The sequence below is a fragment of the Heliconius melpomene genome, chromosome 16 (assembly GCF_056956725.1).
Source record: "Heliconius melpomene rosina isolate 202511_hmr_F chromosome 16, ASM5695672v1, whole genome shotgun sequence".
Lineage (NCBI taxonomy): Eukaryota > Metazoa > Arthropoda > Insecta > Lepidoptera > Nymphalidae > Heliconius > Heliconius melpomene.
In genome coordinates, this window is record NC_140404.1 from 6100420 (window position 1) to 6116915 (window position 16496).

The 16496-nt window shown below is 29.8% G+C and overlaps 2 protein-coding genes across 5 annotated transcripts in view; one reads left to right on the plus strand and one right to left on the minus strand.

Moving 5' to 3' along the window:
- Positions 1–2511: 2511 nt before the first annotated feature.
- Positions 2512–12593, minus strand: GlcAT-I (Glucuronyltransferase I). The gene is made up of 5 exons (XM_085199232.1): positions 12165–12593; positions 11250–11403; positions 9611–9742; positions 7803–8024; positions 2512–6630 (listed from the first exon to the last, which is right to left on the minus strand). Exons 1-5 carry the CDS (start codon positions 12353–12355, stop codon positions 6466–6468), a joined length of 864 nt encoding a protein of 287 aa, XP_085055358.1. The 5' UTR covers positions 12356–12593; the 3' UTR covers positions 2512–6465.
- Positions 12594–16020: 3427 nt separating this feature from the next.
- The window catches only part of rsh (Rap GTPase activating protein radish), a 180718-nt gene continuing 180242 nt past the window's right edge, over positions 16021–16496 (plus strand). For all 4 annotated transcript variants that reach the window (XM_085199470.1, XM_085199472.1, XM_085199469.1 and 1 more), the window contains exon 1: positions 16021–16479. The gene's annotated coding sequence lies outside the window, so the exon portion shown is untranslated. The remainder of the gene's footprint in view (positions 16480–16496) is intronic.

Below are 16496 nucleotides of genomic sequence, written 5' to 3' on the forward strand. Positions count from 1 at the left end.
TCAATGAACATTTGAATAACTAGCATACTTTTTATTTATTCCAACTAGGAATCGAATTCACAACCATCGCGCTTACAGTCCCACTGCGTCACAATGGACTATTGCTATTATTTTTAGTATAAACAGAAATAATCACTCAAAACATTTTATTCTTAGGAGATAACTATTAATATAATTAGTTTGAATATAACACATACCTATGTAGATACCATATAATATAATTACATAGCTAACACAACCCACCTTAATTCGTGGGAGGGCAATTATCGTCCACTACGAGCTTTGAATGTGTTACGTTGTTATATTGAATTACCATCATTACTGGTTTATAGGGAACGTATCTAATACTAAATTTACTATATTTGCATAAATATTAAAAACAGCAGGCCGTTATGGCACAAGCGTGTGACTGTAAGCGCGACGGTTCCGGGTTCGATTCCCAGTCAGGGGAATGAATTATTATTTATTAATAGATACTTTAATTTCTTGGCTCCGGTGTCGAGGCAAAACCCGGCGTTGAGTTCTGCCACTCAACACGTAATGCTTCAAAAATTCCATGGAAACTATTTTTAAGGAAGTACTTTTTCTATCCAGCTAGGTATATGCGAATACTAAACAGTATTAGTGTAGAAGTATATACATAGTGAAGCATCACTAAATAATATCTAGAAGGTACCTGTATATGTTACTATAGCTAAATTTCAATTTCACCAAGCCATTAAACAAGTTTATTATATGACGAAACGACCCGTAGGTAAATCGAAATTTCGCAGGCAACATGTGATTTGCTTAATAAGCGTGAAAGCTCCCCGCTACCTGCGAGGTACCTGGAATTACTACAAATTAATTACTATGTTATTATGGCGGTTTTAACATTGTATATAAAATATAAATTAATATATAAATAATATTATTATGAATAAATAAAATTTAACAAATTAAGCCAGTCGTGGCGCAGGACACATGGTATGATTCCGACCGCTTAATAAGCTTAAACAAGCGTGTGACTGTAAACGCAACAGGTTGTAGGTTCGATTCCCACTCGAAAAAAATAAAATAATTTCATTTTTTGGTTCTGGTGTTTAGGGAAAGTGAAAAACGGAATGTCTTAATATTATGTTCCCTCAATCCACCTTGTTATATGCGGGATACAGCGTGAAGCTAAAAAAAAACAAAACAAGGCAAAGTAATTATATTGAAAGCTCCAAACATAAATATACTTCTAACAATATAAATAATAAATATACCTTCAATTACATTTATACATAAGTATTTATAAGAGCGAAGTCAAATGATCGATTTCATACAATATTGGATAAGTTTCGAGAGATCGTTCCAATTTTGTTGAATTAGAACGCCTCGGCAGGTTTTATTATTACGCTTTTGTTATAAGGAGTTGTTGGAAGTTGTACAAGTATCCTTAAGTTAAGATAGGTTTTATTAGTATATTATTTAAAAAAAAAATAAGAATTTACTTTTTATAAATATTATTGACCAGCTTTTATAAATATTATTGAATATAATAGAGCGAAGAAATGTCAAATAAATTTAGATAAATATTTCATTTCCTCGAGTGATAAAATAATAATAATAATCTATATATATAAAAGGACTTGTCCTCACTGACTGAGGTAAGACGCACGCACAGCCTTAACCGCTGTGCGTAGAAACGTTAAATTTGGACAAAAGTTTACTTTCGTAATCTGGACATCCACTAAGAAGGGATTTTGAAAAATTTTAACCCTAAAGGGGTGAAATAGGGGTTCAAAGTTTGTATGGAAAACAATTTAAATCGGCACCGATTTTTATAAAATTTGAAATTTAGATTTTTAAAAGTATTTAATTGAGCACGTGTTTCATCGTTTTCTAGAATTCACCCCCTAAGGGTGCAAATAAGGGGTTGAAAGTTTATATAGGTTTTTTTTAAATTGTCACCAATTTTTATAAAATTTTAAATTCAGACTCTTAAACGTATATAATTAAACACATGTTTCATGGTTTTCTAGAATTCACCCCCTAAGGGTGGAAATAAGGGGTTGAAAGTTTGTATAGGTTTTTTTTAAATCGTCACCAATTTTTATAAAATTTTAAATTCAGACTCTTAAACGTATATAATTAAACACATGTTTCATGGTTTTCTAGAATTCACCCCCTGAGGGTGCAAATAAGGGGTTGAAAGTTTGTATGGGAAAATTCTTAAATCGCCACCGATTTTTATAAAATTTGATATTAAGACTCTTAAAAATATTTAATTGAACATATGTTTCGTGGTTTTCTAGAATTTACCCCCTAAGGGTGCATATAAGGGGTTGAAAGTTTGTATGGAAAAATCTTTAAATCGCCACCGATTTTTATACAATTTGAAATTTAGACTCTTAAAAATATTTCATTGAACACATGTTTCATGGGTTATTAGAATTCACCCTTAAATACGCAAGCGAAGCTGCGCGCGTCCGCTAGTAAAATAATAATAATGTGAATAGGTTAGAAAAATAAATAAAAAACAACAAATATGTTTCGTATTATATTATCGTACTGTCGATATTCACTGGGATATATATTTACAAAATTATATAAATAGAAATCTATAAAATCACATAGTATCTAACCTCTATTCATTCGATGTAAAAACGCTAAACATTCGAAAGCTTCAATAGCATCTTCTTATTTTAATAAGGTACATTCGAATAACCCCGACAATTGGGTATTTCTAATTATAAATACATTAACTTAGATTTTCTGATCTTTTGAGCATCATTCACTAGAGATAAATGTAATCAAAAATGAGAAAAACTCTAAAATCAAATACATTCATATATAGATAACTTCAGGGCGGCACAACTCGCTAACCATACTGTACTAGGTGAATGTTTCTAAAACACGAAATTTTGCTGTAGGTATTTAGTACGTAAAGGTAATAATTAGAAATATCCTATTTTCGTAGTTAGTCGAATACACCTTATTTAATTAAATTATATAATAATATTTAAAAAGCATTAAATAGTCACCTTAAGTAAATTCAAGTTACATTTCATCTATCGTATTCAAGATAATCTCTAATCAGTAATATGCTAAATCTATTGAATTGAGTAACAAAACTTTGTATAAAATGTTTTTGGCTTAGTGTTATGTAAGTATTATTTAAAAACTGTATATAATAACAATGAGTGCTCCGTCTAAATTCTAAGTTTTGATAAAAACTGAAATCCGTTATTTCGACATTCTTATAAACACGTTATTAAAAGTGCAATTCACTGGTTCGCTAAATATTCCAAATATAAAACAAAATGTGATCATATATTGTAATATAATTTCACTAAACACCACTCTTACACACTAAGACTTAAAACAGATCATTTTCATTCAAAAATTGTGATATTGTTCTTATGCATTCATTCGCTCATTCTTTTATGAAGCATAAAATGTCACTTAAAAAAAAATATTAACTAAATTGATACATTCCTTGATCATTTAAGCATATAAGTACAAATCTTCACATACGATTAGACCGACATTTGAGCGTTTAGTAACATTAAGAAATAGTTTTAAAAGTATTCAATAAGTGTCTGTTATTTTATCTAACACCCACTATACTCATTATAAAAACCAAAAGAGTTATCGCAGATATTTATTAGATAAATTATCAGAAACTTTAAAATACAAGACGAATGTTCTTAAATACAATTATTATGCTTAAATTAAAGCTACAAAGTTCTAATGAATAATATGAGTATAGGAAGAAAGAGATTGTTGACACATTGGGTGTTTTCATAGTGTTTTTTGAACTTAATTTAATTATTATTTGTTCTCGGTAATTGTAAAAAAAGAAAAAAAAATGTAAAACATCATATAATAATCTACAATTGTAGAACCAAAAAATAATTGTTTTTTTTTTAAATAAAAAGTAATTTAACAAATGAATAAATGAATGGAAACAACGTGACGTTATAAAACATCACTCAGTCCTAATTTTTTTTTCATTAATGATTACTAATATGTTGTTATTGCTATTATATTAGTCGGAATGTTAGTCCATTACATCGTAAATAACTAATTATTGAAACATGTCTCTAATTTTAGGCCTAGGTTTAGCACCTTTAAATGAAAGTGGAGCAACTAAAAAAGTAGCTCAGCGGCACAGCGTACAACTGTAAAAGCGACGTTTCTGAGTTCGATTCTTCAACTGTTTAATATGTTAAAATTGGTTTTATAGCCATTTTGAGTAAAATACGAAGTTACAAACAATTTGAGCTAGGTCACTTTCATTTAAAGATGTTATATAGAAATGAAATCTCCAAACGAGTATACATATTTTGCGGTTTTAAGTCTAAAATAGTAATTTAAAATTATTTTCACTTGTATGTTTTAAGCATAAAACGATCAAAACAGACAAATGATATATTCGTCTAATAAATTACAGCTACAAAATTTCTTTATTTTCAATAAAATTTAAGACAAATCATAAAAAAATAAACATGAACAAAAGAAGTTCGTGATTTAAACCAACTGAAACAAAAATAATAATAAGCTAGTTGTAGCTAATATCAAGTTATTTTTATTACAAGTTGTTATTACAAGAATTAATTTAAAAAATGTCAATAAATTTTAAAAAAAATTGTGACAATCATAGCCATAGTAGCTTTTTAAAAAACAAAATACAAAAATATATTATAACTTTTTGTATTGATTCAGACTACTGAAAAATGCTACATATTAATTTAGATAGTAAATAATGTGATGTAAATTAAATTATAAATTAAAAGAAATATATTATGTAAAAATATAATAATAATACGGATTTATAACTATTATAAGGTTAAATGAATATTTATAAATTCATTCAGTTAAATGAACTGACCGACTGAATGGTTCATTTAGCTTTTATATTGTAAACAAGGTTGCTAATTTTTATCCTAAAATCACTTGACATTTTGTATAGCATTACGCGCCATATATTTTGTATATACCAAATAAGCTTTATTTTTAAATCATAATATTTGTGTTTACGTCCGAAATCAATTAAATTTTCCAAAGAAAACTACGAAAATATGATAATACTGCAATTGTCAATAGGTTTTAGCGAACTTTTATAATCATAGATTAAACAGTCAAAAGAAATAAAAGAACCTAATATATATACATAAAATAAACAATTAAAACGAAATATTATAATACATTAAATAAAATTTCTAAGTATGTATATATAATTAAGACTTAGCACTAAAATATATTTTATATTGGATTGAAAGTATGGAATAAAGATTTAAAATTAAAGTTTGATTATCTTCCGTGACTTATCTATATATATAAAATCGAAAGGTGACTCACTCATCACGAAATCTCAGGAACTACAAGTGCTAGGAATCTCAAATTTTGCATAGGACTTACTTATAGGACGTAGGTGCTTGCTTAGACGGGAATTTGCAATATTCGATTTCTAAGGGGTTGTTTTTGGGTTACATCCAGTTTCCATTTTTTATCTTTCAAATAAGTCACGGAAAGTTGTTAGTTAAATACCAATACTATTTTTCCTAACTAATACTATATTGGTTAATCCTAATTCATAACAGAACTTAAGTAACGATTGTTTAGGGAGTATTCTCTTTTTATTCAAAGTTCGATTTTTATTTAAAAGTAAGTAAATAATTAAATTTAGAAAAAAGTTTTTATGAACCAATGTAAGTGAAAAAAAAGGTAAAAAAATATTACATATTTTAATTTAAAAAGAATATTTCCACGATATTAAATTGGAACATTTTGCTGTTTCTGTTTCCTTCTTAAATAAATAATTTTGTATAATTATAAAAGTATATTACAAAAATTTATAGAGTCGCTTATATTTCTTAAATTTATATATTAATTATTGCCAATTTATTTAAGGTTTCTTATAAACGTATTTATAATTTCTCAAGAGTATAATATGTTAGTTCCAAACCTTTAATACTAAATTAAATATAAAAGGTAGTTTTGATTAAATAGCTGAGAAGGTAATACCTTCTAACGATTCTAACGATTTTTAAAATTCGACAGTAAATTTCTTTTACTAAGTTATGTTGCCTATTTTTTAATGATGTTACTTATAAATTTATGTAAATCAAGATTACCTTTATAAACAGTTAGCTGAAAAAGCGTTAAATAATAATTCTATTTTCGTTATTATCAAAGAAATGAGAAACTTGCAATAAATTGAAATATAATATAAACAATATAGCTTTAAAGGTTATTTATAACACGCTTCAAAATTACATTTGTACCAGTCAAGTAGAATAAATTATAACAAAATAAACATAATACCGTAATGTATTCAATTTGTTCGACTCGTAAAGCGATCGACGCTAAATTATAAAAATGATTTTAATATACTGACTTTTATGTCATTTAAATATTTCTTTAAATTTTATTATTAAAGTCATTTTTATATGTTTTTATGACATATTTAATACCTGAAACTTAAATTATGTTATTTCAAACTTCAATATGATCGTCGGGTATAGGCGGGTGTTTTAATTTCTTTGGGTTGAGTATTGAAGGTTTCTGAGTGCGTGTGTGCCATACATACACTTTTGTACAGTTTTCCGCTAAAGGCTCCAATTCATCTTTAGTCGTAACGTATTTTAATATTTCACTTTCCTGTAAATAAATAAATTTAAAATATTTTAAAAATATAGTTAGAAATTTAAAATTTTAATGGAATTGTGTGATTGTTTATATATAAATTGGATGTGACGTCGGCTATCAAGAGCAGCGCATCCAAGATCTAAGCCGGTTTATAATTTAATGTTTTTTGCACTGAATTTTTAATATTTCATTAAAACCGAAAGATAAAGATAAAGTCCAAAACTGGAAAAATGTATGAGACGAAGCAGTAGAAAATGAAAAAAAGAACTAAAGAACTACCACACTAACTTTAAATTAATTTTTGGAGTATTTTTCGGCATTTCTAACGTAACTCACTATTTATTATAAAGTAACCATTATGGTTTGGCTTAAGTTTATAAGTTTTATTTTGACTGGCTAACCTTCAATTCTTCAATATAGGTATAGATACAATACAAATAGATATAACTGGCGGAGTGACACAGTATCTAGCAGTGATGGTTACGGGTTCAATCCATTCAGAAGAATGATTGCATTTAAATTATTTTCATATATTGTTTTATTTGTATTTTCAAACCACTCATAAAAAACTGACACTTCTAACAAATTATTTTCTTTTCAGTTTGACGCTATATCCCACACTTTCCGCCGAATCCAAGAAATTTCGTGTTCAGTTGCGAAACTCAACGCCGAGCTTTGTCTTGTTACCAGAGCAAAGAACCGAAAATATTACATATCTCATTCGCCCGAGTGGGAATAAAATCCACGACCTTCGCGTTTCGCTTTTCCCACTGCGCCACGACGGCTTCAAAGCTTGCACGTTGTATATAATAATATTTACAATATTATTATACAAAAACAATCTCATCATACTTTAAAAAAAATTGGTGTTATTGTTACAAGAGGAAGTGATCGATATCTATAGTAACACAGTGCGAGTGAAAGTGTGATAGCGCTTATCACGCAGGGCCGTGCCGGTATTAATTTTTTATCGGTATTTAAATTATGTTATTTTTAATTTATAAGCGTTTCGTAATTAAAAAAAAATAATTAATAACCATTTCTATTTCACATACTAAAGTTACTATTTACCCTTCTCATTCACAACATAATTTATTTAATTAAAACAGTCATAAAAATAACAAAAATGCTATCATATACGAACATATAACGAAGCGATATTAAGTAACCGGAAACAAAATTACCTGAAATCCGGACTGAACCTTCCTAGAGAACTTCGCGTCTTGATGGTCCAAGAACAGCGTAGCATTTATGGCGAAACCTGCCATGTCTATGGGGAATGGTCTGAACGGTTTCCATACTGCATTCCATCCGGAAACCTTTCCATCAGTCACTAGGGGCATCTCCACTCGCATACCACCGACTATGCCTACGGGCCATACGCCTACTTTATTAATTTTTCTCATCTGAAATAGACATTGTTTTCATTAGTTAGCATTCAATTTTTCTAAAACGTCATACGAATAGCCTGAAATTTATTATTGAAATAGATAATAGAAGATTTAAGGAAATTACTCTAATATTATAATATTTGCAAATAATATATCGAATGAATGAATGCTGCTAATGCAAGGTCGCATCGTGTTAATGGCATGTTATCGTATTTCAACGTAAACAATTTTCTGTTGAATGGTATTAAGTTGGTAGTATAAGTACTCTGTGATCTATAGTTGATATAGCTACTTTTTCTGGATTCTTGACGTTTTGTGTGGCGGAACTCAACGCCGCATTTTACCTTGTTACCAGAGCTGGGAAATGAAAATATTAGATAAAAAAATTCAATTCCTCGAGTGATAATCGAACCCACAACCGTAGTGTTTACGTTCGCTCACTTGTGACCCTACTACGCTATAAAGACCTCTATTATATATATCCTCAGTTAAATTCCCCACATTCTAACAAAAGTAGAGACATTAAAATATAAATATTTTCTTATGGCATTTAAAATAAACTATCTTAAAAATAAACAAACGACTCACATAACACTACTTTACAAATTATTCATAAACAAAAACATTGATTGTATCTTGTTTATTTTTTTGTCTTATTCATCTTTCGCCATATTATCTTTTTGCATATTAATATAAACTACAATTCTGACTAACATATTCATTTGTTAATTATTGAGTTCAGATTCCATTACACTTTTTTTTTAGAGTAACTGTATCCCGCATACAGCACGGTAGGCAGCGCAGAGAACCTAGTATTAAAACACTCCGTTTCCCGTTTTCCGAGGCACTTCCGAGAAATTCAGAGGTATTGCATGTTGGGCGGCGGGACTCAACGCCGCCCTTTGCTTCGACACCAGAGCGAAGAAATAAAAATATAAAATATTTCATTTCTTCGAGTGGGAATCGAACCTACAAACTTTGTCTTCCTGCAAAACAACTGGCCTCATTCCGCTTTAATATAATATCAAAATTCAAAGTAACAAATAACTACAGCAGTTTTATACTATAATTTTGATACATTAACATGTATCAACTAAAATAAAATTCGACAATAATGAGTAACATCACTTTCAATGTAAGGAAAATAAAAAGAAAAGTACATTTTTCCTATATTTTCTAACAATTGCGTAAATTATTATATTTACTTTTATTAATAACAATTACTTACCTTACATCTGAAAAAACATAGTGCAATTTATAAGTCTAATAAGAAATAGTTTAATATGTTATATACAATTTTTCATATTATTTTCAATCGATAAAGTCGCTAAAGTCTATCCCATTATACTCCTTATCTATTTTAATTATTACATTCAAGGTTATTTCTATTAATTACCATGTTAATTCATTTATAATTATAGCATTAAAAATTATAAATTCAAGATTTGACCTAAAGAGAAACTATCAAAGTAGATTTTTTTTCAACTTCACGCTTCACAGGGAACCTAGTGTTAAGTTCGTTCTCCAGTTACCACCGGAATTTCGGAAGATTTATTTAAAAATAAAGTATAAATACGTAAAATGTAATTTATTTGACATACCTCATCAAAAACTTTTAATGCATAAGTATTGTCATCATCCATGAAGTACACAACACCTTTCTTGTCTTCCAATTCTTTTAAATGTTCCCGTAACCAATTTAATGCCATGTTTCTTTGTTCCACTCCACTTGCCTGTAAATAATTATATAAATTGCATCATTTACAAATCCAGCATTTTCTTAAAATGAGGTTATTTTTAACACTATTAACGATAATCCTTATTAGTATTATTTGAACAATATGAATATATTAACAGAATTTGTGATTACAAGAAAACAATATTAAAGTTAAAATTAATAATGAAATAATATAATAGAGAAAAATATTATTGCAAATTTTTTAATTAAAAAAAAGTTAGGAATTATAATAATAGTACTAATTAATACTAGACTAACAAAAAATTTGCCCTAAAAGTTTTTATTTAACTATTGTTAGTTTTTATTTAACTATCCATACCTATATCCATACCTATATTATAAATTCGAAAGTAACTCTGTCTGTCTGTCTTTTACGCAATCAGGCCCAAACCGCTAATTTAATTGTAATAAAATACTCATATAGAGATATTTGAGGGTCCCGGGATGAACATAGGATACTTTTTTTTCTCATATTTGTAATATTTTCGATATATACCAATATATTAAAATACTTATTAATTTGACATGCAATTTATTCCGCCATGTTAATAACAACCGTGCTTAGCAACGATTTGCAAAGTTTGTTGTTAGAAAACGTCACCCAAAATGAGCTTGCTTAACGCATCTCTCTATTGAAAACTGAAAATAATTTCATAAATATATTTAATAAATATTCGTATAGTTCAAGCGGGCGTAGCCGCGTTCGGGTCCACTAGTTGTTAAATAAAAACTTTTCAGAATTTTTAGACAAAACTTTAACATAAACACATTTATTCAAAGCTAAAGTCCCTCAGAAAACATTTCCAGATATTTCTTATGTCTTATAATAAATTTTATTCCTTATCTTATATATTTTTTGATTTCACTCTGTATCCCGCATATTGCAATATTGAGACATTGCGTGTTTAGTGGCAGAACTCAGAACAGAGAAATTGCAATTTATTCCTATTCTCGAATTGAGTGTCTTAAACACTAAACTTGTCTTGGCCCACCTTGCCATATATAGAATAAGTGTGAAGCAAAAATCAAATCATAATGATATTAATAGTAAACTGTTACTGCTTTAATACATAGATTGTGTTAATACATTATAAACACACAAAAAATGATAAATTTTAAACATACACAATACCAACTGGTAGTGGATAGCTTTGTCCTAAACAAACATATATTTATATCCAAACCCTGAAACATTAATCTAATTGTAATAATTGCAGTATTTATATAAGATTTAGATAAGAGGTGAAAACCTTTTTTTAACTTTTATTTTTTGATGGTTGTGTACCTACCTATATTTGGACACTGGACTAACTATAACAATAACTGTAAACTATGTAACTTTATTTATACATATTATGTAACATTTGACTAAATACTTGTTATATATAATAAACATTCACAAAGCTAAATTAAAATAGAATTAATTTATCGAGTATAAATATTATTTTGAAATTTATAAAATAATAGTTTTGAAGAAATAATTGAAAATATAAGTTACTTACCGTTGATTGTTTTGATTTATGTGTCTTTACATTAAGATGAGTATATTTTAATGTTGATTCTTTGAGTAGGTTCTCAACTAATTTAGTCTTAGTTTCCGAGTCTTCAATTACAATCCAATGGAAATTCTTGACAAGCATCAATGTTTGTGACAATCTGCAAGAAAAAATATTAAATATAATAGAAATTGAGTTGGTTGTGGTAGAGGAACAGTGTCAGACTGCAAATGTGGTAGTTGTTGTATGGTTGCTGGATCAATCCCCCTTGGAGGAATGATCATATTTAAATTAATTATTTTCATTTCCCTGCTGTGATGGTCATCATCAAGTAACATCTCAAAAATTAAATATAAATGGGGAAACAGAGTGTCTTAACAATATAGGAAAGAAACAACACTATAAAATAGAAAAAGCTATTACAAAAATAATCGTTCAAGATTATAATTTATTGCAAATAAGGAAAACAAATTTGATCAAGTATATTTTTATTGTAGAGGCGGTTGAGGCACACTAATAAAGCATCTTACTGTAAACACAACTGTTATGTCTGTATTTCACTCTGTGAAATGTTTTAGTTCAATTTCACCGTTTTGTCAGACAAAGCATAGCATTCAATTCCGACACTTAACACAGTGGCTTGTCTCAAATTACGAAACAGAGTGTGTTCCCTGCTTACCTTGCTATATAAGAAGGAAGAATAATGTGAAGGATAGTATAAAGCTAAGAAAAAATATTTTACTAAGCATTAAAGATTTTTTAACTATTTTAAAATTATTAAATGTACACAAATATAACGTGTTTCATAACTTAAATGCATTTAAACGAAATCTTTATTTGCCATTGCCAAATTGGAAGCCAAACCAAGAAACATCAACATTGCAATCAAGGGCAATATAATCACGACAAAATGAATCTTACCTTGTGAGGTCGGCCTTTTGAGCGAGTCTAGCGTACGTCGGAGTTATCCCGTATATTGTTGGAAAATAAGTTGTTTGAATCTCGGGCGAAAATTGGCATTGAAAGGTTGGTCGGCTGTTAAAAATAAATAAACCCACAAAAATCAACATTCCGACAGCCAAATATTGCTTTTTAATATTAACAAAACGCATTTTACTATCACTAATGTTTCGTCGATATTGGCTTCCCGTATATACAACACACGTCCGCGTCTGCTCTTTCTTGAATGTTGACTCACAGCATAATTTTATAATTGCTACGCGAATTCATCCATCGCGATGATGGAGCGGTTGCCGTATTTACTGATTTTAAAATTTAATGTTGTGGTCGGCGACCCGATGATATAAAAAACGAGTGTACGTACACTGCCGACGCAGCATGAAAGCTCGAATGACAAATCGACAAAAGATATATGACATTGACACTTGACAGCATATTATGTTGAAAATATGAACTTCTGTAAATAGGCAAATTAAAAAAAAACAAAACTAATTGTTGTGTTATCTTTTTCTACAAATCATAATATTTTGGTTTTAAATTATTTGGTTAAAGTAAGTAAACTATGTATTTTTAATTAAATAAGCTTCTGACAATACATTGTAGTTCCAAAAGTTGGTCATAGATGGCGCTAAGTAGTAATAATACATCGTCATTTACCCACTAAAGTATAATAAATGATCATTTACAGAAGTCAAAATAGCGATTAATATACGAAATTTAATTTAATATTATTAATATTATTTTCCACTACAACCATTCATGGCCTTTCTATTGTTAATAATATAACTGTAAAAATATTTCTTATAAACTTTATTCTCCATATCTCTCTCTCCGTAGCTAATTTCATTCTCCATATCGGCTAACCAATATGTAAAATTTGATTACTCTGACTTTATCTGATTTATATATCTTAAGCAAAGCGGGTCAAATTTTAGCAGTTGCAGCTACCACTAAATTTAAAGAGTAGCCAGTGCAAACAATTGTAATTACAAGTATACATAAGTGCATACGGCAGCAAACTTAAGTTTGCAGCTTAGTAATACTTCACGAAGACTAAATCCTGAAATGGGTACGGAACCTTCGATGGGCGAATCCGACATACATTTGACAGGTTTTAAAAAAAATTCCAATACCGATTCAATTTCCAATTCTTATAAAAAAAATACTATTAGAAATTGTTTAAGTTCCTAGAATTTCAATCTAGTTTTTTTATGGCGCAATAAACATGTTTCAAAGCGAAGAAATGGTTTAATTTTATATATTTTATTTTATATATTTATATATTATTTTACATTCCTCTGTTAAACGACTGACAATAACATTCAATGAGATAATCTCTTTATGTGGACCGCAACTTCGAAGTACATTGTGCGGTCAGCTTCCGTTTTTCTCAAACATCTTTGCGGTGGAAATAATACTATGAAATGAATTGAAGTTTTAATAGTCATTTTGAACTAAATTTAAACATTTTTTAATGTATTCTTTATATTATTTCAAATGACCCATAAATAGCTTCACGCTATATTCCACACGTAGCAGGTTATGCAGAGGGAACCCAATGTCAGGACATTTCCGGTCCCAACTTTGCCCTTCGTTACCAGAACGAAGAAATTAATATTTTTAAATATTTCCTTACATCGTGTGGGAATCAAAACCACAATATGTCACGCTTACAGTCACACGCTTGTGTGCCTGTGCCACGAATGACATCAAAATAAATTTATCATAATATTTTAACACATAAACTTAACTATGTAATTATTGCACCTATACTTATATTTATTCAAACTATAAATATAATCAACATTATAATTCGGCGGAAAATGGGGAACGGAGTGTCTTACCACTGGGTCCCGTCTGCCTACCCTGCTGTGTAAAGGATACAACATGAAGCTGTTTATCATTCTTAATGTATTTCATACATATTGATAAAAAAAAGATACATTTCGTAAATTAGAATTAAGTAATATTTTACACAAGAAATATTTTATATTTAAGTAAATAAAATGTATTATTCTACAAGCTTACTATTCATTTCTGGCAACTTTGGTTGGTAACGACTTTAGGATGTAAAATGGTAATTCCTTTTTTTCCATGATCCCGTAAGAATTTTCAAATATCTTCTTTTACCTACTCCCCTAAACTCCCTTACTTACTCACATGAGTTTTGCACAACTTTGCACTAACTGGACTTTTTGTACTTGCGTCTTTGCTTCGTCAATCTTTTTCTCAGCAATGGGAGGTATAAATATTATGGACTAAAAACTCATTCACTTCACTATTTCTCCTAGAGAAACATTTTATTTCTCACACGATATTTTTAGTACTTGATGTATAAAGCACATGTTTTATACATATTTAACAAGATACGTTAAAGTAGCCGTTTAACCTAAATACTTTCAACATTGAAAAGCGTAGCACGTAGCTTTAAGTTTCGTATTTACTCTACATTCGTACTCAACATGGAAACGCTACGAGCTACGTCGTAGCAACCGTAGCGAGTGTACACCATGATCTCTCTGTAAATAGTCTTTGATTTTAATATTTAACAAATTATATAAAACTAGTAATTTTTGATTTATATTTTCGTAATAAAAACTACATATATTGAATTTAAGATTTTTTTAAGCTTCATGCTGTATTTTAGCATATCACAAGGTAGGAAGAGGGAACGTAGAGTTAAGACACTCAATTTACCACTTTACGCCATATTTTCCAAGCATTGCGTGTTAAGTGGCGAAACTTAACGCCGCGCTTTACCTTTACCAGAGCGGAGAAAAGAAAATACTAATAAATAATAACTATGTCACGCGCTTTTACTATTACGCCATGACAGGCTCTTGAATAAAGTTAAAATATATAAATTTATCATCTATAATCTTATATTTCACTAATTTCTATCAACTATTCCATAGCTACAATATTAAACGAACCAATTAAATTCACTGCCAGCTCCACAATTATTATTATTGCATAAATTGCAATATTATAATAAACCCGTTCAATTAAGCCAACGAGAACGCAAACTACGAAATTTGATCTATTAAATAAATACACCAGTATATAGCAAATATGAGAGGTATGCCAAAGTTAGAGTACCGTATACAAGTTCGAAGAGCTTCACAGTACATAATTATGAAGTTAATAGAAACACTATCCAACAAAACGTCGAGACATAAGTGTACGGGTGTCGAGACAAGTGTATTGTCTAATGTATGTGTACGTACGCACATAGGTAGTTTGTGTTCATCCAGTCATTTTAGTGAAAACGCTGTATTATTTTGCGGGATTATGCGGGAAAATTGTAATTTTAAATAGGCATTTTATATTAAAAAAATATTATAAACTTATATTTCTAGTTCATTAAGTTAATATGAGGCCCTCTTGTCGCAGCGGCACTAGGGTGTGACTGGAAATGAAATATTTATTTACATTTATATTTTCATTTCTTCGTTCTATTGTTAAGGCAAAGAGCGGCGTTGAGTTCCGAATTCGGCAGAAAGTGAGGAATGGAGCTTCTTAACACGACGTTCCCTCTGCTTACCCAACTGCGTGCGGGATATAGAAAGATATGAAGATGAAGCTTTTTTTATTAAGTTAATAGAAACACTATCCAACATAACGAAACAAGCGTTTGGGTGTCTAATGTACGTACGCACACAGGTAGTTTGTGTTCATCCAGCCATTTCATTGTAAAAGCGGTATAGATAAACGGGAGCTGGCTGGGGGTCGCCCGGGCTCACCTGCCGGTCCCCGGTCCAGGCAGGCGCACGGCGCGAGGGTGGCTGGCACCGCACACGCGGGCGAGCCCTCCCGCCGCGAGGACCTGGAGCCGGCCCGCGCCGCCCGCCCTCACAGCGCCACTTGTTGAATCCCTACACTTTTCATATAACATTCGAATTCGATAGACGACGCGCGCGCTATCTTGTTTTATCGTAAATTTTAACTATTTTAATGTTTTCTCGTACTTTTTCTATTATTAAATACCTGTGATGTCTAGTTTTCGCTTTCGTGATACATTTTTCGCTCCTCGAATACAGAATTCGCTTCATTTAGTCTTCCTCTTAGTGTTGTTATTGTTACGGACGACTTTTTATCGTATACGCGAACCCTTTACCCGCGTTTGTTGTAATTTTGAATATATTTAAACTATTGTTGAATACTTGTAGCTGTGTTACCTGTTGACTATTACTAAAATAGATATCATATCCAATTTTCAAAGTTACGTCGCTGTAAAATTATAAGTTTTTTAAAACTGAAGCGCTCTTCGTGTGAGGTAAGTATATTTATTGT